This window comes from Euleptes europaea, chromosome 5 (assembly GCF_029931775.1).
Source record: "Euleptes europaea isolate rEulEur1 chromosome 5, rEulEur1.hap1, whole genome shotgun sequence".
NCBI classification, from domain to species: domain Eukaryota; kingdom Metazoa; phylum Chordata; class Lepidosauria; order Squamata; family Sphaerodactylidae; genus Euleptes; species Euleptes europaea.
Genome location: NC_079316.1, coordinates 3,743,201 through 3,766,785, shown reverse-complemented (window position 1 = coordinate 3,766,785; position 23,585 = coordinate 3,743,201). Strand labels below are relative to the sequence as shown.

General features: G+C 50.7%; 1 protein-coding gene and 1 non-coding gene across 2 annotated transcripts in view; both read left to right on the top strand.

Annotated features, from left to right (window-relative positions):
- TNK2 (tyrosine kinase non receptor 2) overlaps positions 1-23,585 on the top strand; it is a 60,878-nt gene that overhangs the window by 11,852 nt on the left and 25,441 nt on the right. Inside the window, exons 4-9 of the mRNA XM_056849900.1 lie at positions 2,650-2,868; positions 3,563-3,715; positions 4,362-4,639; positions 5,068-5,194; positions 5,422-5,568; positions 6,079-6,173. Coding sequence (XP_056705878.1) covers positions 2,650-2,868; positions 3,563-3,715; positions 4,362-4,639; positions 5,068-5,194; positions 5,422-5,568; positions 6,079-6,173 — 1,019 coding nt within the window. The remainder of the gene's footprint in view (positions 1-2,649; positions 2,869-3,562; positions 3,716-4,361; positions 4,640-5,067; positions 5,195-5,421; positions 5,569-6,078; positions 6,174-23,585) is intronic.
- On the top strand, positions 8,365-8,439 carry TRNAA-CGC (transfer RNA alanine (anticodon CGC)). Its single transcript has one exon. It is a non-coding gene; the product is annotated as a tRNA-Ala (tRNA).

The window sequence follows — 23,585 nt, the reverse complement described above, 5'->3', positions numbered from 1 at the left end:
AAACGTTTCAGCAAAGTCTGAGTAACTCACAGAGAAGATGGACCTGTGGGAGAATCTCCTTCCTCCCTGGCGATTTGACAGTTTCCCAGTAATCCAATGATGATCTAATTAGAAATTTAGCATCTTTTTTTGCTGGGTCCAGTTCACTGATACTGGGATAGAGGAAGGGAAGGATAGAGAAAGGACAGGGAAAGGGAACGCAGTGCAAATCTTTTCCAGGCACAGCGGGATTCTGATTTATTTGAATTTTTCTGTGTTCTGTTTTATATGTGTATATTGAGCTCTGGTTTTTAATCGGCTTTATGCTGTATTTATTATGCCCCTTTAAGGTGACATATAATTGTAAATAAATACATTAACTTCTTAGAAATTAGAGTAAGGTGTTTCCTCCCTCCCTCCCCCGTGCACACAAACCCATCTGGGTTGAATGATAATTACGTACTGTACACAGTGAACAGAGGAAGTCGAGTCTGATCTCTTTGAATGCAACTGTAAAAAATTTAATTTCTTGTAATTATCAGGGAAGGGCTTAATTAACTTTCAACCCTGGCTTAGCGCCAAAACTTCCTCCAAAGCAGGTCACCGCTGGGAAAATATTCTCTAGAAACATGCAGCTGGTAGGATTTTTTTGCCATGCGCAGGGCACCTGGGACTTTATGGTGAGCAGCTAAAAGCACTGGCAGTAGGGCATAGTGGTTAGAATACTAGACAAGGATCTGGGAGACCCAGGCTCAAATCCCCCCCCACCTGTCATAAAGCTCATTGGCTGACCTTGGGCTAATCACTCTGTGAACTTAGCTTACCTCACAGGGCCGTTGTGAAGATGAAATGGAGAAGGGGAAACTTTGTAAGCCTTGTCCCAAGCTCCTTGGAGGAAAGAGGACAAAAATGTGCTAGATAGAGAACAGCTTCCAAGGGAAGCATTTAAGACCGTATGACAGTAGCCCTGCAGGATCAGGCTATGCGAATCCATCTAATTAAATAGCACAGAATCGTAGAGTGTGAAGGACCCATAGAGGCCATCTAGTCCAACCCCCTGCCCAATGCAGGATCAGCCTAGAGCATCCCTGACAAATGCTTGTCATGATGCTGCTTAAAGACTGCCGGGGGGGGGGGAGGGCTAAACTCTCTAGGCAGCCACTGCTGAACTACTCTTACTGTAAAAAATTTCTTCCTAATGTCCAGCCAGTACCCACAATTTAAACCCATTCTTGTGAGTCCTGTCCTCTGCTGCCAACTGGAGCATGCATTTAAGATGTCCCCAGCAAAATGTTTCATAAAGCCTGCTGGCTGGGGCCCCCTTTGCATGCCCCCCCCAACTCTAGCATTTAGGGTTTGACTGCTTTGGAATCTGGAGGTTCCATTTAGCCAGGAGTGGGATAACCATTAAGGAGATCCTCGCCATCAATGTGGTGGATTCCTTTTTGGAGGTGGGGGGAAATCTTGCAGCCCCCTCCCTAGCACAACATCTCATGCAGACACATTCCCTGCCAGAAGCTCCCCCCCCCCACATTTGAGTCTGATTGGATGTGTTTGGGGTGAATTGTGATCGACAGGGCTCTTAATAGCGCATGACTCACAGGCTAAAAAACTGTGCGCGCACCTCCTGGCCTGCGGCCTTCTTTGTGACAAGATAGAAGAAGAAGAAGAGTTGGTTTTTATATGCCAACTTTCTCTACCACTTAAGGGAGACTCAAACCAGCTTACAACCCCCTTCCCTTCCCCTCCCCACAACAGACACCCTGTGAGGGAGGTGTGCACTTTTCTGGTTTCTTATTCTGGTGCATGTTTGAGATGGGAGAGCGCTGAGGAGCCCTAGCTTTGCCTCAGTGTTTGGGGCCTGTGGGCTTATGCTTAGGGGGCACCTTGAGGAGGTAGGCTTGCCAGCCTCCAGGTGAGGCCCAGAGATCTGGAATGGCAGCTGATCGCATTGATAGGCAGCCTCTGAGCCCGACCTTTGGGTTGGAGAGGGCACGGTAAAAATGCAATAAATAAACAAATATACCCCCACTGAAGCCCCTTCCTTCCCCAAACCCCACCCTCCTCAGGCTCCACCCCCCAAATCTCCAGGTATTTTCCAACCCAGGGCTGGCAACCGTAAATGGACCTCACTTCATGCGAAGAGGGCAAGAGCCATTGCCACCAACAGAAGGTGGTTTTTACCCTTATGAAGGGACTCAACTGATGTCCAAGAAAATAAAAGGGGACTGGCTAACTGGGGAGGGAGCCATGTGGGGATCCCCGGTGCCCCATAGGAGGAGGGAGGAGCAAAAGGAGGAGGAGGAGGAGGAGGGGTTGGTTTTTATACCCCACTGTTTAAGATGTCTCGAAGATGCTTACAGTCTCCTTCCCTTCTTTGGGTGGGGCTGCCGCAAGCAGCCACTGAGCTGGTGCCCCCCCCTTGTTGGGTGTCCACAGGTGGTCAGGAGTCCCCCCAGTAGTGGCGCCTGTTGGCCATTGGTTAAGCCTAAAGTAGGTGGAAAGGAAAAGTGTTTTGTAGTTCAGCTTTTACTCTGTGTGTGTGTGTGTGTGTGTGTGCAGGTTATATGTAGTGGTTCTTAAGGGGGGGATGAGCCCCTTTTTAATGGAGTGCTTCCTCCCCCCTTCCTTCCTCAGCTTCCCCCTGTGTTTCTCTGTCCGTCCGCGCAGGTGTTCAGCGGGAAGAGGCCTGACTCGGAGTTCCAGCCGCAGCCGCAGCCCCCAGGCGGCCCGTGCAAAACGTCCACTCCGCCCCCCACCGAGGACGGCCAGCAGCAGGCCCTGACCTGCCTGATCAGCGAGAAGGACTTGGCGCTCTTCGAGAAGCTGGGGGACGGCTCCTTCGGGGTGGTGCGGCGCGGGGAGTGGGGCGCTCCCACCGGCAAGACGGTAAGGCGTAACCTCCACCCCAAAAAAGGTCCACCGAGACCGGCCTCCAGGGCTGGTTTCAGGTTTTGAGGGGGATCCAGGCAGACATCTGTCCCCCCCCCATGAGGGCCCCCTCGTGCCCTCCCTTGCACCCCTATACCAGCGTTTCCCCCCCCCCACACACACACTTGAACATAAGAACTCAAGAAAAGCCCCTCCCCACCAGCGGATGACCATTTTTCTTCTTCTTGAGATCCAGCATGTTGAAGTGGTAAGAGCGTCAGATTAGGATCTGGGAGATCCAGGTTGAAATCCCCACTCTGCCATGGAAGCTTGCTGGGTGAAGGAGGGGGCCGTGGCTCAGTGGTAGAGCCTCCGCTTGGCATACAGAAGGTCCCACGTTCAGTCCCCGGCAGCATCTCCAGTTAAAGGGATTAGGCAAGTAGGTGACGGGAAAGACCTCTGCCTGAGACCCTGAAGAGCCGCTGCCGGTCTGAGTAGACAATACTGACTTTGATGGACCGAGGGTCTGATTCAGTCTAAGGCAGCTTCATGTGTGTTCATGTGTTCATACTGCACAGGGGAAAAAGAGCAACACCCCCAGGCTTGCCTTGATGCTCACTGTTTGTAGAGCACCCGAGAATACCCCTCAGATGCTCAACAAGATCCAGTCTGACGTGTCTTCTCGTTGCCTCTCCTGATTTCCCCCCACCAGCTGAACGTGGCCGTGAAGTGTCTCAAGACTGACGTGCTGAGCCAGCCGGAAGCCCTGGACGACTTCATCCGAGAAGTCAACGCGATGCACTCCCTGGACCACAGGAACCTCATCCGCTTGTACGGCGTGGTGCTTTCGAACCCCATGAAGATGGTGAGGAGCGAACTCGGTTCCAGAGAGATGTCAGGCGCTGCCGTGACCTGTGGGTTCAAGCCACTGGGGGATGGGGGTTGGTGGGTGATTTTCCTGGGTGCTTGAAATGTGGGGGGTGTTCCTTGAGAGCCAGAGTGGCGTAGTGGTTAAGAGCGGCGGACTCTAATCTGGCAAACCGGGTTCGATTTCCTACACCTCCACATGAGCAGCGGACTCTAGTCTGAAGAACTGGGTTCGATCCCCCAGTCCTCCACATGCAGCCTGCTGGGTGTCCTTGGGCTAGTCGCAGCTTTCTCAGCCCCACCTACCCCACAGGGTGTCTGTTGTGGGGAGGGGAAGGGAAGGTGATCATAAGCCGGTTTGATTCTCCCTTAAGTGGTAGAGAAAGTCGGCATATAAAAACCAACTCTTCTTCTTCCTCCTCCTTACATGCCCATGGTATTGTCAGTTGCCACTCGGGGGTCAGGAAGGAATTTTCCTCCAAATTGGCCAGGGATCCTTGAGGTTTTTTGCCTACCTCTGGGTGTAGGCCAGGGGTCACTGAGGGCATGGGGGGCGAGGTAGCTGTGAATTTCCTGCATTGTCTGGGGGGATTGGACTAGATGACCCTTGGTGTCCCCTCCAGCTCTCTGTTTCTATCTCCCAGGTCACCGAACTGGCCCCACTGGGCTCCCTGCTGGACCGGCTGCGCAAGAACCAGGGCCACTTCCTGATCTCCACGCTCTGCCAGTACGCTATCCAGATCTCGAGAGGCATGGCCTACTTGGAGTCCAAGCGCTTCATCCACCGTGACCTGGCCGCCCGCAACATCCTCTTGGCCTCCAACGACCTGGTCAAGATCGGGGATTTTGGGCTCATGAGGGCCCTGCCCAAGAATGACGACCACTATGTCATGCAGGAACATCGCAAGGTGCCTTTCGCCTGGTGAGCCGGTGCGCCGTTAGGGCAAGAATGGGGTGGGGGAAATTAGCCACGTTGGGCTAGAGCACAGAGGAGGAGAGCAGCAATGGTTCCCTGCTGGACTTCCCCTTGGATTGATTTAATTCCCACACTACACGTGGTTGCCTCTAGGGGGCAGCAGGTGTTCATTGTCGCTGTCGGTCGCACTGAGACCATAGGGACAGAACAAGACTAGCCTAACTTGTAGGGTTGTTGTGAGGAGAGAAGAACTATATAAGCCCCTTGCGGGGTGGGGGTCGCCCTTGGGGCAAACGGCGGGGTTACAATTGAAAGAATGAAATAAATGAGCATTCCCTCCTTGGCAGTGTTCGGCATGGCAATATAGCGAGGACAGGTCAGGAATCACTGCATACCTTTCTCTCTGCCCCCCCCCCCCAAATTCCCCTGATTAGGTGTGCCCCCGAGAGTCTGAAAACCCGCACCTTCTCACATGCCAGTGACACCTGGATGTTTGGAGTGACGCTTTGGGAGATGTTCACATATGGACAAGAGCCCTGGGTTGGCCTTAACGGCAGTCAGGTACAATTGCAGAAATATTTGTTTGATTATTTATTTAATTGGGCTGTTTCTAAGATAAAAATAAGATGGGGGGTCTCCGAAGGTTGCTTTTTAAAAAAATAATAATAATAATAATGCAAGTGGGCCTTTTGTTGCTCGCTGCATTGTTGCCGCGCTTCCCGTCCTGCTTACGAAATTTCGCCACGGCTGGTTCTTTGCATGTCCTGAGCCCCGCTTTCTTTGCCTAGATTTTGCACAAGATTGACAAGGAAGGGGAGCGGCTGGCCCGGCCAGAGGACTGCCCGCAGGACATCTACAACGTCATGCTACAGTGCTGGGCACACAAACCGGAAGACAGGCCGACCTTTGTGGCCCTGCGTGACTTCCTCTTGGAGGTATGGGTCCCTTTAGGGCTCGGAAGTGGGGTATCCGAAAGACCGTCTCCTCCCACGCGTTCTTTCCCAGGAATTAAGGGCCTTGTATGCATGGCTGTTTCCCTCTCCGTCACCCCTCTGGTGACTTCGGGTCTTTGTTTGGATTATGCATCCTGTTCCCGACCGTCAGAGGTCGCCTCGCTCTCCCCCTGCGTTTCCCCGTGTTTTGCCCGTGTTTTCAAATTCGAGATAAAACAGGTCTCTGAAAATGCAGGCAAAATGTGGGAAATGCAGGGGGAGGGCGAGGCGACCTCTGACAGTCAGAAACAGCACACATAATCAAAACAAAGACCTGAAGTCGTCGGAGGGGTGACCGCGAGGGAAACAGCCACGCACAAAAGGCCAAGATCACAGGGAGAGTGGAAGATGGAGAAATTAGTCCAGCACTAGCCACTATATGACGCTGGCTCTCAAGTTACCGACCCGCTCCCAGTGGGGCAGCCCTCCATCGTCTCCTCTTTTGCTCCCCAGGCTCAGCCCACGGACATGCGGGCCCTGCAGGATTTTGAAGAGCCGGACAAGCTCCTGATCCAGATGAGCGACATCATCACCGTCATCGAGGGCAGGTATCGTGTGGGGAGGGCCAGGCTGCTCTGGGCTGGTCATGCCTCCGCTTGAGGTGGGGCAGGGAGGGCGTTCGACTTTGCTTGCAAAAGGGATCCCCCGCTTTCTCCCCCTCCTCCTCCTCCTCCGCTTCTCTTTCATTGCTGTAGAGAACCACACGACACTCATTACAAGCGCTTATATTTGTTTATTTTATTTAAAACGTCTGTGCCACCTTTCTTCTTTACAGCGCTCGAGTCGGTTTATGATATAAATAAAATACATAAAATACAGTGCATAAAATACATAAAACTAAGATTTAAGATCACCATTTATAGAATCATAGAATCATAGAGTTGGAAGGGCCTCTCCCTGCGATCTTAATTCCAGCGCAGGAACAAGAACCCTTCAAATTATCCTCTTTGTAGTTCAGATGGTTCTTCCCAAAGTAGGCCATCTATGTAGGCCAGCATGGTGTAGTGATTAAGAGCGGTGGTTTGGAACGGTGGACTCTGATCTAGAGAACTGGGTTTGATTCCCCACTCCTCCTCCACATGAGCGGCAGAGCTAATCTGGTGAACTGGATTTGGTTCCCCACTCCTACACACGAAGCCAGCTGGGTGACCTTGGGCTAGTCACACTCTCTCAGCCCCACCTACCTCACAGGGTGTCTGTTTTGGGGAGGGGAAGGGAAGGTGATTGTAAACTGGTTTGATTCTTCCTTATGTGGTAGAGAAAGTTGGCATATAAAAACTATCTCTTCTTCTTCTTTCTTTCCATCTGTTCATTGGAATGGGTAATCGTTTTGTGCAAGCCTGTGATGGCTGCTTGCTTGGTGCGATTTCAGATTCCTTGTATGGTTCAGGCGCCCGATATACATAACCCCAGATCCTCATACCTGCGGCATATCTGAAGGGGCCTCGGTACAGTTTGCCAGTAGGTGCATTTCAGAGAGAGCGTGCTCTTTGGGTCAGGGCCATGGCTCCCTAGTGGAGCACACGCTTTGAATTCAGAAGGTCTTGGATTCTCAGTGTACCTCAAAAAAGGATATCCAGGATAAGATCTGGGAAAAATGCTTCTCCACCTGGCTGAAACCTTGCAGGGTTGTCGTCTGTTTGAATGCACAGTGCTGAGCTCAGTGGCTCACTGGTCTGGTTCTGCAGAAGGCAGCTGTAAAAGCCAGAAGGGAGGGGACCGGCCTTCGAAAATGCCATTGGGGGGTTATAACAGTGGCTGTCTGCCTTCAGGCCCTGGGTTAGGGCAGGCTATACTTGGCCATATCTCTTTGTCCTCAGTTTCTCCTCTTCTCCAGTCATGAAACAAAAGTCTTGCAAGGCTGGGAAAGATGCGGGTTGCAGACCTGCCTCAAGGGCCCACCAGCCAAAGAGCCAGAGTGGACGAGCACACAGAGGGTGCCGAGTTCGCTTCCTGTTACACTTAGGGCTGTTTAGCTTGGAAAGAAGGCAGTTCAGGAGAGACGTGACAGAGGTCTATAAAATTATGCATGATTTGGAGAGAGTGGAAAGGGAGAAAATTTTCTCCGTCTCATAACCGGAACGCGGGGTCATCTGTTGAAGCTGCAGGGCGAGAGATTCAAAACAGACAAAAGGAAGTATTTCTTCACACAACACATAGTTAAATTGTGGAACTCCCTGCCCCAGGATGTGGTGTTGGCTGCCAACTCTGGAAGGCTTTAAGAGGGGAGTGGACATGTTCATGGAAGAGAGGGCTGTCCTTGGCTACTAGTAAAAATGGTAGTCATGATGCAAAGCTATTCTCTCCAGGTTCAGAGGAGCATGCCTATTATATTAGGTGCTGTGGAAGACAGGCAGGGCAATGCTTCTGCAGTCGTTTTGCTTGAGTGCTTCCTAGGGGCTCCTGGTTGAACTTGCTGGACCTTGGTCTGATCCAGCATGGCCTTTCTTATGTTCTTATGTTCCTGCTTCTGGCGGGGGGGCTCTCAGCGTGGCCTACTTAACTTTGGGGAGGGGTTGTGGCTCAGGGGAGGGGCCGTTGCTCAGTGGTAGAGCATCTGCTTGTCATGCAGAAGGTTCCAGGTTCAATCCCCGGCGTCTCCACTGAAAAGGACCAGAAAGTAAGCAACGTGAAAGAGCCTGCAGGGCCACGGCCAAACCGAGTAGACAAAACCAACCTTGCTGGGCCAAGGGTCTGATCCAGTATAAGGCAGTTTCATGTGTGTGCATGTGTGTTTGGGGAGGGTCCGTGGCTCAACGGTAGAGCATCTGCCTCGCATGCAGAAGGTCCCAGGTTCAGTCCCTGGCATCTCCAGTTAAAAGGACCAGGCAGTAGGTGATGTGAAAGACCTCCGCCTAAGACGCTGGAGAGCCGCTGCAATACTGACCTTGATGGACTGATTATCTGATTCGGTATACGGCAGCTTCACGTGTTCATGGTACCACATCCGTAAAATAGGAAACATGGTGTGGACTTTAGAGTAGTCATCATGTTATAGACCCGGGGTGTCAAACCTAAGGCCTGAGGGCTGGACCCTTGAGAGTTCTTATCCGGCCTGCGAGCCAACTGAGGCTGGCGAGGCCCGGCCGGCCCCACCAAGTGGCATTGATGTCATATCTGTCCCTCATAGCAATTGAGTTCGACACTCCCGTTATAGACATTCTAGAAATGGGTATGAACAGCATATACAATAACAAGGGAGGGGCTGAACTTGGAGGGGGGAGGTGTTAAAGTGTCAGGTTAGGATCTTGGAGAACCAGGTTCGAATCCCCACTCTGCAATGGAAGCTTGCTGGGGGATCTTGGGCCAGTAACACCCTCTCAATATAACCTGCCCCACAAGGTTGTTGTGAGGAGAAGCGGATTGTGTAAGCCACATGTGGTCCCCTTTTTTGGGGGGAAAGGTAGGGTATAAATGAAGCCAAAAAATTAAATAAACAAAAGGAGTCTGTGCTAGGTTTGTGGTTTGCAAAAGCTTCTGCTCTCAGTTGAGGGAGGAGGCCTGTGGTCTCCCATCGTTATTGATTGATTTCTCCTGACCTGAGCACCTTTCTGCTTGGACGGTGCACCGTTCGGGCCGCACCCGCGTGCCGTTCTGGGGCAGGTCCCTGCCCGAGCCCGTTTCTGCTTCAAGAGTGGCCGTTCTCCTTCCCGAGGGCCTCCCCCCCCATCCCCACTGAGTCACTTCCGCGGGTGTGATTTCTGCCCTGGCTTGTGTGCCTGTAAAGAGCTCCCGGCCGCACGTACCCGCGCCCCCACCCCACAAGGCGCTCCCTACCACCCACGCTTATCTGATCGGCATGCCGGTGAGGGAGTCAGCCTTGCGAGTCTGGGGATTCCCCCCCCAAGAGGAGTCAGCAATTGGAGGGGAACTGTCTGCTTCCAGGGAGGCGGAAGAGATACCTGCAGGACATGTAGTCCAGCCCCGACACCACCCACGCCGCGACCCGAAAAGGCACTCCTGAAACACACCTGGCCAGCCTTTTCCGGAAAGAAATTCCACAACGTTGGACAACGTTAGGGGAGGGGCCGTAGCTCAGTGGTAGAGCATCTGCTTGGCATGCAGAAGGTCCCAGGCAGGGCTGGATTTAGGTTTGATGAGGCCCTAAGTTATTGAAGGTAATGGGGCCCTTTATATGTCCAGCTGTCCTTTGTCAACAACAAATTGTTGCTGTTTTTTGTGTTGAATATATGCTATATGGTAATTTATGGACCTAATAGGTATCTAAAGCCATTTGCACATAACAAAATATGTATTTTATCAAAGTAATTGTTGATTTTGGAAATGTACATCCAGGTTTTTTTTCTTTAATTTTTTTTGGGGGGGCCCAAGAGAGTGGGGCCCTAAGCTATAGCTTGTTTAGCTTATACGTAAATCCGGCACTGGTCCCAGGTTCAATCTCCGGCATCTCCAGTTCAAGGGACTAGGCAAGTAGGTGATGTGAAAGACCTCTTCTGCCTGATACCCAGGAGAGCCGCTGCCGATCTGAGCAGACGAAACTGACTTTGATGGATTTGAAGGGTCTGATTCAGTATAAGGCAGCTTCATGTGTTCATGTGACAGCTGAACGTATTCATTTATTTAGTTTATCTAATTCATTGATACCCTGCCTTTCTCCCCTAATGGGGACCTCAAAGCGGCTTATGCTGTTCTCTTCTCCTCCGTTTTACTGTCACAACAACCCTGAGAGGTAGGTTAGATGGAGACAGAACGATCCAGCGAGTTTCCGTGGCACAGGTGGGGATTCGAACCTTGGTCTCCCAGATCCTTGTCCAACACTCTTAACCACTACACCAGACTAGCTCTTTACTTATCTTTATGCAGGAGTAAACCATATTCTGTCGATTGCATATACACGACGAGGGAACGAACTGCCAAAATTAGATATAATTTACAATCATGCATTTTTTTTTATGTGTGAGCATGAAAGTCATGGAACAAGATTCATGATCTTAACAATGTCACCGTTTGGCCACATGGAGTAAAATGTGGATCAATCAACGCCCAATTTGGCTTAGTGTATCAACACTTGTCCTTGGTGTGTATGTGTATGTATGTATTTGTGACCACTGACGAAGGCATATAGGGCCGAAACGCATTTGGTCTTGTTCATTGTGATTTTGATCTTGTTTGCACATCATCAACTTTGGGATATTCATATGTATTATATATTGTACATTGAGGACTACTTTCAGCCTGGATCAGACAGATTCATGGAGGAGAGGTCCATCAGTGGCTGCTAGCCATGGTGACTAAAGGGAACCTCCACATTCAGAGGCAGTCATCCTCCGAATCCCAGTGCTGGGAGGCAACATCAGGGGAAGGCCTCGGCCTCTATACCCTGTTGCCGGCCCTCCACAGGAACTGGCTGACCAGTGTGTGAGGCAGGATGCTGGACTAGATGGACTCTCACTGGTCTGATCCAGTAGGACTCTTCTTATGTTCTTGTGAAGGCCTCGGCCTCTGTGCCCTGTCTGTTGGACCTCCAGAGGAACTGGTTGACCACTATGTGAGACCGGAGGCTGGACTAGATGGACCCTCCCTGGTCTGATCCAGCAGGGCTGTTCTTATGTCCTTGTGAAGGCCTTGGCCTCTATGCCCTGTGGTTGGTCCTCCAGAGGAACTGACTGGCCACTGTGTGAGACAGGATGCTGGACTAGATGGACCCTCACTGGTCTGATCCAGCAAGGCTCTTACATAAGAAGAGTCCTGCTGGATCAGACCAAGGCCCATCAAGTCCAGCAGTCTGTTCACACAGTGGCCAACCAGGTGCCTCTAGGAAGCCACAAACAAGACGACTGCAGCAGCACCATCCTGCCTGTGTTCCACAGCACCTAATATAATAGCCATGCTCCTCTGACCCTGGAGATAATAGCTATTCATCATAAGAACATAAGAAAAGCCCTGCAGGGTCAGACCAAGGCCCATCAAGTCCAGCAGTCTGTTCACACTGTGGCCAAGCAGGTGCCTCTAGGAAGCCCACAAGCAAGACGACTGCAGCAGCATTGTCCTGCCTGTGTTCCTCAGCACCTAATATAATAGGCACGCTTCTCTGATACTGGAAAGGATCTTCTGATGTTCTTATGTTCTCTGTTCATAATGCAAAGGTTCCCTCCCTCCCAGCTAGCTGTTCCCTGCCTCTTGGCAGCTTTCCCTCTGCACGGCACCTCTCTCTTAGTCACCCCCAGAGCTGCAAATCAGGGCAGTCCCTCTAGGGACTTTGTGTGTGTGTGTGTGTGTTTCCCCCCCTCTGTCCCGCCTTTAGCTGAGCAGGGATTGCCGCTTTGGGGCCGGGCGCTTTTAATTGCAGGGAGGTGGTTTGTAACCAGAGTCAGGGACAAGGGTGTAGTTGAATGCTGAACCAGCGTGCGCGCACCCCCACCCATATGACGTCATCACTGCCCTGCCGCGTGACGGAGCAGAACGCATAAGACGGCTCTTCTGCACCGGGCGGCCACTCTCAGAGAGGTGCTGGGAGCTGGTGCCAGAACCGCTCGGCTTCTCCCCGCCGGCAGCAAGAATGGCCTGAGAATCCAGGGAGGATTTTCCCAGGAGACCCAACGGAGGTGAAAACTTGTCCCTGACGGGTCTGAGTAGCTGGGTTGGGCAGGGGGGCGCGGGGTGAGGAACCAAGCCGGCAGGGATTTGATTGACAAGGGAAGTTCCTCTGCGGTGTTCTGGTGCTGAATTCTCTGGTCCTTAGGTTGCTTACAAAGGACAGTCGAGGGGTGCGTCTTGGAAGCGGCGGCTCTGGGTTCTGGGGTTGATGTGCTGTTTTCTCGGCGGTCGTCCAGCTTGGCCTCGGTTTGGCCATCTGCAAATTGTCCCAGCTCATAGCTTCGATAGAAAGGGAAGTCAGCTGGTGATGCGGGGACCAATTCCAACGATGTCTCAAAGCTCGGGGAGGAGCTGTGGCTCAGTGGTGGAGCATCTGCTCGGCATGCAGACGGTCCCACGTTCAATCCCCGGCCTCTCCAGTTAAAGGGACTGTGCAAGTAGGTGATGGGAAAGACCTTTCTCTGCCTGAGACCCTGGAGAGCCGCTGCCGGTCTGAGTAGACAATACTGACTTTGATGGACCCAGGGTCTGATTCAGTATAAGGCAGCTTCATATGTTCATGTGTTATCTGTAAAAAGAAGGCTTTTTACTGGCTGGGGGAGGGGGGTTCTGTGGGGAGCAGCTTGGTCGCCAAGCCTAGTCCTGTTTCACCAGAGCTTGGAAGCTAAACCGGGTCAGCCACGGTCAGTGCTTGGATGGGAGACCACCGAGGAAGTCCAGGATTGGTATGAAAATGTGAAGCTGCCTTATACTGAAGCAGACCATCGGCCCATCAAAGTCAGCATTGTCCACTCAGACTGGCAGCAGCTCTCCAAGGTCTCAGGCAGAGGTTTTTCCCACCACCTGATCCTTAATTAGCAATGCCAGGGATTGAACTTGGGACCTTCTGCATGCCAAGCAGATGCTCTGCCACTGAGCCACGGTCCCTGCCTGCAGAGGCTGGTAACCACAAACCACCTCTGCTGATCTGTTGCTTTAAAAGCCTCGTGGGCCTGGGGTTGGCATGGTCCTGGGGCACGGTTATCATTATTTCTGAAGGGAACTTTTAATTTTATTTTTTAAAGACGTGTACCCTCAAGACCTTTCCACCTGCACAGACTGCTGGGATCCCTCCCGGTCCTGTCCTGCAGACACAGGAGAGTGCCCTGTTTGTAAAGCGGCACGAGAGATTTCTGAGCTGTCAGCAGAAAGTCTTGCTGGTGCCTCCCCTTTCTTTAAATGATGGGCACCGTCCCCCGTTTAATCCAGTGGCTGTTGAGCAGGAGAACTTCCCAATGGATGCGGCCTCGTGAGTCAGGTCTGTCTGCCTCCCCCTCCGTTGCCCTTAGCTTCACATCTGGTCCTCTGCCCGAGGCAGCTTGTTCTTGGAAATGTCGCATCATGCCCTTCTGTTTTGTTGGCGCGCTAAAGAACAGCCTAGAAGGACAGCTGTTTTTCCTTGCACGTATTCTACAAATGACAGGCGGCTTTTTGCAAATAGGACCACTTTCTGTGGCTGGAAACTCACGGAGCCAGAAGCGATCCATTCGTGTCCTTGCCTTTTGCCCACCTCACTTTCTCTCAGCGATGTACATAGTAGGGGTCCCGGGAGGTCTTCCTGTCAAGTATGGGCCTCATTCAGACCTGCCTTACTTCAGCTAACCAGCTGTCTCCTGTGTGGCCTAGGATATCCTGGTGAGGGCCAGGGACGGCTGGCCACGTGGCAGAAGTATCTGTCCTGTTGCTGGGTGGGGCAGCAAGCTTGGAGCACCCAACGAGGGAAATAATTTTCCTGATAAGCCTGGTCGTAAGGCCGGCAGTTGAGCAATCCAGTGTCGATTTGCAACAGGACAAGATGGTTTGGTGCTGGAGGCAGGAGGTTGGCTCATGGCTCAATGGCAAAGCATCTGCTTGGCACGCAGAAGGTCCCACGTTCGATCCCCGGCATCTCCAGTTAAAAGGATCAGGTTGTAGGTGATGTGAAAAGACCTCAGTGGCTCAGTGGTAGAGCATCTGCTTGGCATGCAGAAGGTCCCTGGTTCAAACTTCGGCATCGCCAATTAAAAGGACCAGGCAAATGTGAAAGACCTCTGCCTGAGACCCTGGAGAGCCACTGCCGGTCTGAGTAGACAATCCTGACCTTGATGGGCCGAAGGTCTGATTCAGTATGAGGCAGCTTCATTCGGTCGTCTCCCTGGTGCTTCCCCTTCCTTGGGGCGCCATCCGCTATTTATTTCAGTGGCTGCAGAATTTCTCAGCGGGCAGGGCTCTTCTTCATCTTGGCCATCTTCTGGTCATTAGAGGTGTGTGTGTGTGTGTGGGGAGGTAGTTGTGAATTTCCTGCATTGTGCAGGGGGCTAGACTTGATGACACTGGTGGTCCCTTCCAACTCTATGATTCTTTGATTCTGTGATTCTATGATTCATCTTTCTGAGTGTCCAGCACTGTAAATTGGGTCTGCACAAATTGTTCTCATGGGTGAATTGAGAGGATCGGGTAGATGGCAGGTGGGGGTGTCCTGGGCTGTTGCCCCAAGGTGTTGAAGAAAGGCCTTATTCGAAACTAGTGTTGGCTTCCAGTGTGTGAGTTACAGCGAGCTCTTTGTTGGGAAAAATGAAATGTTAGGAGGGCTGTCATAGAGAGGAGGGTGCCAAGCTGTTTTCTGTTGCCCCAGAAGGTCGGACCAGAACCAACGGGTTGAAATTAAATCAAAAGAGTTTCCGTCTAGACATTAGGAAGAACTTTCTAAGAGTTAGAGCGGTTCCTCAGTGGAACAGACTTCCTCGGGAGGTGGTAAGCTCTCCTTCCCTGGAGGTTTTTAAGCAGAGGCTAGATGGCCATCTGTCAGCAATGCTGATTCTATGACCTTAGGCAGATCATGAGAGGGAGGGCATCTTGGCCATCTTCTGGGCATGGAGTAGGGGTCACTGGGGGTGTGGGGGGGAGAGGTAGTTTGCAATTTCCTGCACTGTGCAGGGGGTTGGACTAGATGACCCTGGTGGTCCCTTCCAAATCTATGATTCTGTGATTCTAGGGCCGGTGACTTAATGACTGAACACTGCTACTGTTAGGTGGATTGGTTGACCAATTGGTTGACCAACCGAACCCAAAGGGTGCTCATTAATGGCACAACTTCATCATGGAGAGAAGTGACCAGTGGGGTACCACAGGGGTCTGTCCTCGGACCGGTACTATTTAATATTTTTATAAATGACTTGGATGATGGGATAGAGAGCATGCTAATCAAATTTGCAGATGACACCAAGTTAGGAGGGGTAGTTAATACCCCGGAGGGTAGGGTCAGAGTTCAGAATGACCTCGATAGACTGGAGAGCTGGGCCATTAGTAATAAAATGGATTTCAGTAGGGAGAAGTGTAAGGTTCTTCACCTAGGCAGAAACAACATAAGGCACAGGTACAGGATGGGAGAGAGTTGGCTTGACAACAGTACATGTGAAAGAGATCTGGGAGTCTTAGTGGACCACTAGCTGAACATGAGTCAACAGTGTGATATGGCGGCTAAGAAGGCCAATGCAATTCTGGGCTGCATCAATAGGAGTATTGTGTCTAGATCAAGGGAAGTAATACTACCACTGTATTCTGCATTGGTCAGACCTCACTTGGAATACTGTGTCCAGTTTTGGGCTCCACAATTTAAGAAGGATGTTGACAAGTTGGAGCGTGTCCAGAGGAGGGCGACCAGAATGGTCAAAGGTCTGGAATCCATGCCCTATGAGGAGAGACTTAGGGAGTTGGGTTTGTTTAGTTTGGAGAAGAGAAGGTTGAGGGGAGACATGATAGCCATGTTTAAATATTTGAAGGGATGTCATGTTGACGAGGGAACTAGCTTGTTCTCTGTTGCTTCAGAGACTAGGACACGGAGTAATGGATTTAAACTAATAGAAAAGCGATTCCACCTAAACATTAGGAAGAACTTTCTGACGGTGAGGGCTGTTCGATAGTAAAATTCGCTGCCTCGGAGGGTGGTGGAGTCCCCGTCTTCGGAGGTCTTTAAGCAGAGGCTGAATGGCCATCTGTCGGGAGTGCTTTGATTGTGGGATCCTGCATGGTGGGGGGAGGGTTGGGGTCACTGGGGATGTGGGGGGGAGGTAGTTGTTAGTTTCCTGCATTGGCCAGGGGGTTGGACTAGATGACCCTGGTGGTCCCTTCCAACTCTATAATTCTATGATTCTGTGACTTGTGTTCGCGTCTCCTCCTCTCTCAAACTTTGGGAGGAAGTAGGTTTTAAATTTTGTTTTGCACTGTATAAAAAACCCATGAAGATTTGTGTATATGTGTGTGTTTGTATGTATATATATATAAAATCCCATCCTTCCTCTAAGAAGCTCTGAGTGGGTCGGAGCATCTGTCCTCTTCCAGTTTATCCTCACACCGACCCTGTGAGGTACTTTTTGGCTTAATGACTGGCCTAAGATCACCCAGTGAGCTTTGTGATTGAGTAGGAATTTGAACACAGGTCTCCCCAGTCCTAGGTCTTTGAAGCATGGCCGTTTCACTCGCCTTCACCCCTCCACCAACTTCAAATCTTTGTTTGGATTATGCATGCCATTTTCTACCATCCCAAGTTGCCTCACTCTCCCCCTGCGTTTCCCTGTGTTTTGCCTGCGTTTTCAGAGACCTGTTTTATCTCAAATCTGAAAATGTCGGAAACGGCATGCATAGCACAAAGACCCGAAGTCGTCGGAGGGGTGACCACGAGGGAAACAGCCGTAATAAAAGACCCTAGTCTGGTTCTGCAACCATTATGCTGCACTCGTACCCATATATATGAAAGAATACCTTTTAGGCCCTATGTTCCTAAGACCAAACTAGAGCATCTCTGGTACTGGCTGAATTTTGATTATTGTGTTCCAGTCCCGGATGCAGATGCCTTCTCCTGAGTCAGAGCATCTAGCGTCAACGTTCTCCAACGTCTACTGAGATTCCTTCACTGACAACCGAACCTTGGGCACTCTGGGTTCAAAGTAACCACTCTATTCCTGCTCTGTAGTCTTTCTTCTGATTCTGGCAACATCCCAATGGAGTCTCACCAAGTAGAAATGGCTTTTGCCATTTTGGCTAGTGAGTGGCTAAACGGCAGGATTTGTGGCATTGCGAAACCCTCTAACGGAAACCGCTGCACAGAAACCAGGATGATTAACGCATGACGCGCCACTTTGTGATTATATAATGTAGATAAGGCCATTGTCTCCCAGAAGTGATTCGATCCGTTTGCATTACTCAGCGCTCCTGGTTTTGAACAATTGCTACTATTTATAGTTTGTCATCTTTATGTCTTTCTTCTGAGGAAGACAGAGCATGATTTTCAGAGGCCTGTGGTGGAGTGCATGGTTGGCATGCAGAAGGCTGCACATTTAATCCCCAGCATCTCCAGTTAAGTAATCTCAGATATTAGGGAAAGACCCTTCTCTGCCTGAGTCCCCTTCTCAGCCACTTCCAGTCAGATTGGACAGCTCTGAGCCCCACCAGGCCCTGCCCATGTTCTAGAAACAATTGGCGGGCACCAGGAAAGGTGTCTGTAGGTGCCATGATGCCCACGGGCATCACATTGGGAACCCTTGCTATAAGGCAACTTACCCCTCTTCCCCTGGAAAGTGAAATTTTAAATGGCACGTTTCCTCCTTTTTCTCAGGAAAACTCCTTCATGGTTCAAATGGGATACTTGTTAGACTCCCAGGTTGTCCCAGGTCCTAGCCCGCATCTACGCCAGCCTTTTTGTCTGTTTCTTGATGCCAGTTAATCACTTTTCCTGAAAATGCCAACATCATTCAGTTGGAGTCGTGCCATAACTATGTTTTCTTTGTTGTCCTCCCATTTTTCTCCCACTGCTGACGTGTGGTGATTATTTTACTTCCCTGCACAATTTCATTCTGCTGTGAATGTTGCACTGTTATCATCTTGTTGTCGTCCTGTGCTCCCCCCACTGCAGAGCGGTGGCCTATGATGTGGTGGAGGAGGATGTGTGGTCCCGGCTCTGCAGCCTCAACTTAATCTGCCCCCCTCCCCGCTTGTTTTTTTAAAGAAGCCTTTGTGAAATCGGCAAGCATTGTCCCCATCTCTACAAGGAATCCAGAGAAGTCAAAGGTGCGGGGAAAGCCGTCTTCCCTATCACAAATGCTTCTTTAAAAAAATACTGCAAGAACCCCCCTCCAAAGCCAAACCCCCACATTTATCACTTGATGCCCCTCTTTCCCAAGACCATCCCTGGGTGCTCTTGGCCTTTGTCTGACTAAGAAGCAGACACTGTGGCCATTTATGCAGGGTCGATTTTGATACTCGCTCAAAGCTCCTTTTTTAAATCTGATCTTTAAAATGCCTATTCACTGTCCCAATGCAAGAGGAGAAAGTCAAAAAAATTCCAGCCCCCCCACTTGCGTGCTCTTTTGTTCCTTCGTTTGCATAGCAATTAGCAATCATTGTTTGCATAGCTAACCCTTGGCTGTGATTCTTCATGCTTCCTTGAGTGGATGCTTTGAGGCGGGGACGGAGAAAATAAAAAAGGTTGCGTTAAAGGGGCTCTTAAAAATGCAAAGCAGGTATGTGCCGGCTTCGCAGTGACTTCTGGAATGACGGTTCAGCGTGAAGAACTCAAAAAAATATGTGGGGCACTTCAGCTTGGAACGTGCTGCTAATTACCAAGCATAAACAGCCTGTGTCTTGGAAGGTGGACTGCAGAGTAGCAGAGGCAGCTGTTCCCGCTCTGAAGGAAGGGCATCTTGATCTTTGGGTGTTTCTCACCCATTGCTAGGGGTAGGCAGGACTAAACTAAAAACTTCCTGTCTCCTGGCGAGGAACACCTCCCCTTCCAGTTCTTCTCCTGCCTTCGCTGGGGTGAGAGCGTTGCAGCCATAGCTGCTGCCTAGGTCTAGTGAAATTAGGTTAGAATATAGATCGTTTTCCTTACCTTGTCGTATCCAATCGCTTTTTAAATTTAAGCTCCCGGCTCTGCCGACTATCAGCTGAGCCGCGGGAGAACAGCTAAGCCATGGGAAAGAGGCGGCAAACGAAATGGCTGCTGGAGAAGCTGCATCAGAGGACATCGAGCTCCTTTCCGATGCAGATCAAGAATTGGCCTTAAAATCGGATCCCGCCGTTAACCGCCCTGGCGGACTGTCGGAGAGGGAGACCGGAAAGCCGCCGCCGCCATCTACTTCGGCTGGAAAATCGCTGAAGAAAAACAAGTCTCATGGCGGGGAAAAAGGCAGCAGCCGCAAGCGCCAGCTTAAGCAGAGTTCCGCTTCGACCTCTAAGGTCCCCGCCGGATCCTCTGCTGGAGCCCAGGATACCTACAGAGGGTAAAGTAACCCCCCTTCTGAGGAAGGGGGATCCCCCAAGAACCCCACGTTTGAACAGGTATATAATATGATAGAGGGCTCCATGGAAAGACATTTTCAGAGGCTCCAATCTCTTATCCTACCCTTCCAGCAGGGTTACCCTTCTCAAAGACTCCTTCAGCCACTTCTTCAAGGGTTCTCATATAGTTGGACCTTCCCCTGGGTCCTCAGCCATATCTGAACCCATGCAGGAGGAGCCTGGCTACAGCCAAAGTGCCCACTCTAGACAGTGGCCCACTAAGGCAGCTATGAAAGCAGTGCCAAATATCCAAGAGCAAAGAAATGAAACCTACCAAGAGCAGAGAAATGAAACCTGCCCTGTGGATAGGGATTCTGGCGCTGACAATAAGGAGGGAGAGTTCGTTTCAGACGAAGAACTCCCCATTGTTCAGGAACAGCAGCCTCGGCTGTGCTGTTCTGATGATTTCCAGCCTCTTTTGGCCAAGGCACTTTTTGCTTTAGACCTATCTGATGAAGCTGAAGCACCTGAGAAATCTAAGTCTAAATTCAGATGTAAAGGTTCCAAGGAATATTTCCCACAATGGAAGCCCAGACTATTAAGGTCCCCTTACCAGAATACTTTGAGAAAGTTATTAGAGCTGAATGGGACAAACCCCTACATAATAAAGAGTTCTCTGGCAATGCCAAGAAACTATATGATATGGCCTCATATGCAATGGATATGTTGGAATTGCCTGTGGTAGATGCTCCTATCTCTGCCCTTCAATCCTCTGACTTCCTGGCGGAGGATGGAGTGGGCTTTATTAAAGATCAGCTCGATAGGAAAATGGAATTTCTTTCCAGAAAGGTGCATGAGGCAGCTGCACTGTCTATTCAGGCCAATACCACTATAGCACTCATGGCTAGGCTTCAAATGCCTGGATAAAGAAGCTCACTCAGCTTCTACCCACCACAGATTAAAAAAAAAAATAGCCAAGGGCCTGTCTCGAGTGCTAAAGGCAGATGCCTCCTTGGACATAGTGATCTTCGCTGCTAGAGCATTCGCCTCCAATACGGCCATTCGCCTATGGGTAAGGCCGTGGTCGGCTGAGTCCAGGTCCAAGACCATGTTCATGAGTCATCCATACAAGGGTGGAAAGTTATTGGAGAGAGACTAGAGAGATTTCGGTGGTCAGACTTGGGGGACTGGAAAGGAAGGGAGGGATGCTGCGCCCGTGGCTCCCATCCATGCAGCTGTGGTGAGTAGAGAATGCAGGGGAGCTAGGGGAGGAGGCCGTGGCTCCATGATGGAGCACCTGCTTGGCATGCAGAAGGTCCTGGGTTCTGTCCCCGGCACCTCCAGTTAAAATTCCCAGAAGTAGATGATGCAAAAGGCCTCGAACTGAGGTCCTGGAGAGAAGCTGGAGTAGATGACACGGACCTTGATAGACTGAGGGTCTGACTCTGTGTAGGTCAGATTCAGTTGTTCACAGTTAGACAGCCAGTATGGTGTAGTGGTTCGAGTGTTGGACTGCGAGACCCAGGTTCGAGTCCCCACTCTCCTGCGGAAATGTGCTGGGTTACCCGATGCACTGGGTGACCAGTCTCAGCCTCTCAGCCTAACCTATCTTACAGGGTTGTTGTGAAGATAAAAAAGCTCCTGCTTTTAGGGTTATCTGGAATCACTTCTCGTCTGCGGTAAATAAGAGAGCGCCCAACTGACTGTCAGCCTCCCCAAGGGAAGGAGAAACCGAAGCGCAAAGGGTTTCAGTTATCTGTATTGCCCGGAGAGTTTGTGGAACTATCTGCCTTGAAAAAAGGGAGGATGAAGATTCATTAGAGAACTAAGTTTAGTAAAAATCTTCGGGTTGAAGAGCATTAAGCTGGGCTGTGAGCTACACTCTAGGTGATATAAAGCCCTCCGTGTGGTGCAGACCCGTGGCGATAGACACCCGGCAGGGGTCACGTAAGAACCCGCACGACAGTGGTGACCGGGAAGCTCACTCAAACGTATCAGCCCCTGCTTCAGTCCTCCACTTGCCTCTGTCGCTGATCCATGCAGTTGCAGCAGTGCGTGTTTTACTTCCCCCTCGTAGCCACGTTTGGGGTGGGTGGGCATTGCCTGAGATCTTTGCATAGGACCTGGCTCCGCGTTTCCACACGGGACTAACTCTGTCTATTAGGACAGAGGATGATGACTGTGGGAATGGCCAAGCAAAACCGTCTAGATCCATGCTGGTCTCCAGTAGAATATCTCAGTTGGGGTGCAGTAGTACCTTAGAGGCCAACAAGATTTTCAAGGTATAGGTTCTGAGAATCGAGTGGGCAGCCGTGTTGATCTGCATTAGAAGACCCAGATTTGAGTCTGTTGTATAAGCTCCAAAGGGAGTTTTGACTCTTTAAAGCTTCTTCCCCATAAATTGAAAGCTTATACCCCAAAAATCATGTTGGTCTCTGAGGTGCTACTGACTTCAGAGGGTAGCCGTGTTGGTCGGCAGTAGAACAGATTCTAGTCCAGTACATAGGAACATAAGAAAAGCCATGCTGGATCAAACCAATCATGACTAGTATTCATTTTGATTAGTAGCCCTATCCCCACGAACATGTCCACTGCCCTCTTAAAGCCTTCCAAGTTGGCAGCCATCACCACATCCTGGGGCAGGGAGTTCCACAGTTCAACTATGACAATTTAACAGTAGCAGCTTAGAGACCAACAAGATTTTTGGGGAATGAGCTTTGACTCTCAAAAGTTTATTCCCTGGAAAGCTGGTTGGTTTCTAAGGTGCTACTGGACTCGAATCTAGCCCTAGATAACAGTCAGGATCATGGGACTAAGGGCCGTGCAGAGTAAAATATGCAGGTGAAGTTCCCTGGGGGACCGTGCTGGTGCTGGTTTCCCCAGCAGGTGCTCCGGTCTGTAATTCTGCCGGCTTGAGGAAGGCTGTCTCCTGAAGTTACCCAGTGAGTCATTCGCACCAGGCCGGGCTCTGCCCTTTTCCTGTTTACCTTCTGGATGAGTCTCTTTTCTGTGCCAACTTATTACTCAGTGGTGAGTGGGGGGGGGGATTGCTGGTTGGAGTGGAGCCGCCTCCTCCTCCGTCCTGAGTGCAAAGTTTCAAACCCTCCAGCGGCACCTGGCTGAAGAGCCTTGGAGTCCTTAGCCTTCGCCATTAAAATCTTAAGAAGAAGAGTTGGTTTTTATTTGCCGACTTTCTCTACTACTTAAGGAAAAATCAAACCGGCTTACAATCACCTTCTCTTCCCCTCCCCACCACAGACACCCCGTGAGGTAGATGGAGCTGAGAGAGTGCTAAGAGAGCTGTGACTGGCCCAAGGTCACCAAGCAGACTTAATGTGGAGGAGTGGGGAAACCAATCCGGTTCACCAGATTAGCGTCCGCCACTGATGTAGGGAATCAAACCCAGTTCTCCAGATTAGAATCCACTGCTCTCAACCGCCGCCCTTAACCACTACACCACGCTGGCTCTTAACCCGTGGGCTCTTTTTCCCAGTCATTAAAAGTTGTGTTGCATGCTTGAAAACAAAAGAGCCGCGCGGTGCATGAGGCAAACCTGCACAACGTGTACACGGCAACTCTTGAATTGTGCCTTGACAAGAGCTGAATCACATCACACAACCGCACACAAACGTCCCATTTCTGTCATCCCAGGCATGCAGCAAAAACAGCAGGCAGCCCACTGTTAGTGGGCTGTGCCCTGCCTGGTTGGTCCAAAATGGGTCAGGACGATTACAGGGGCGGCTGCGTCTCCAACCACATTTCTCTCCTATGGAGACGTCACTTGACAACACTGAAAATCCTTATGGATTTTGCAAGGAAGTTCTGATTTTAAAACCAGGCTTTTGGTCAGGGGCAGTGTGCCAGGGGAGGTTCGAAGGTTAGAAGTGACGTGGCCCCGACCATCGTCTGTGTTAGACTGGAAATGTAAGCGTAAAGAAGTCATGGCTCAGTGGTACACACATGAAGCTGCCTTCTACTGAAGCAGATCCTCAGTCCATCAAGGTCAGTATTGTCTACTCAGACTGGCAGCTGCTCTGCAGGGTCTCAGGTGGAGGTCTTCCACATAACCTTCTGCCAGATTCTTTAACTGGAGGTGTCAGAGAATGAAC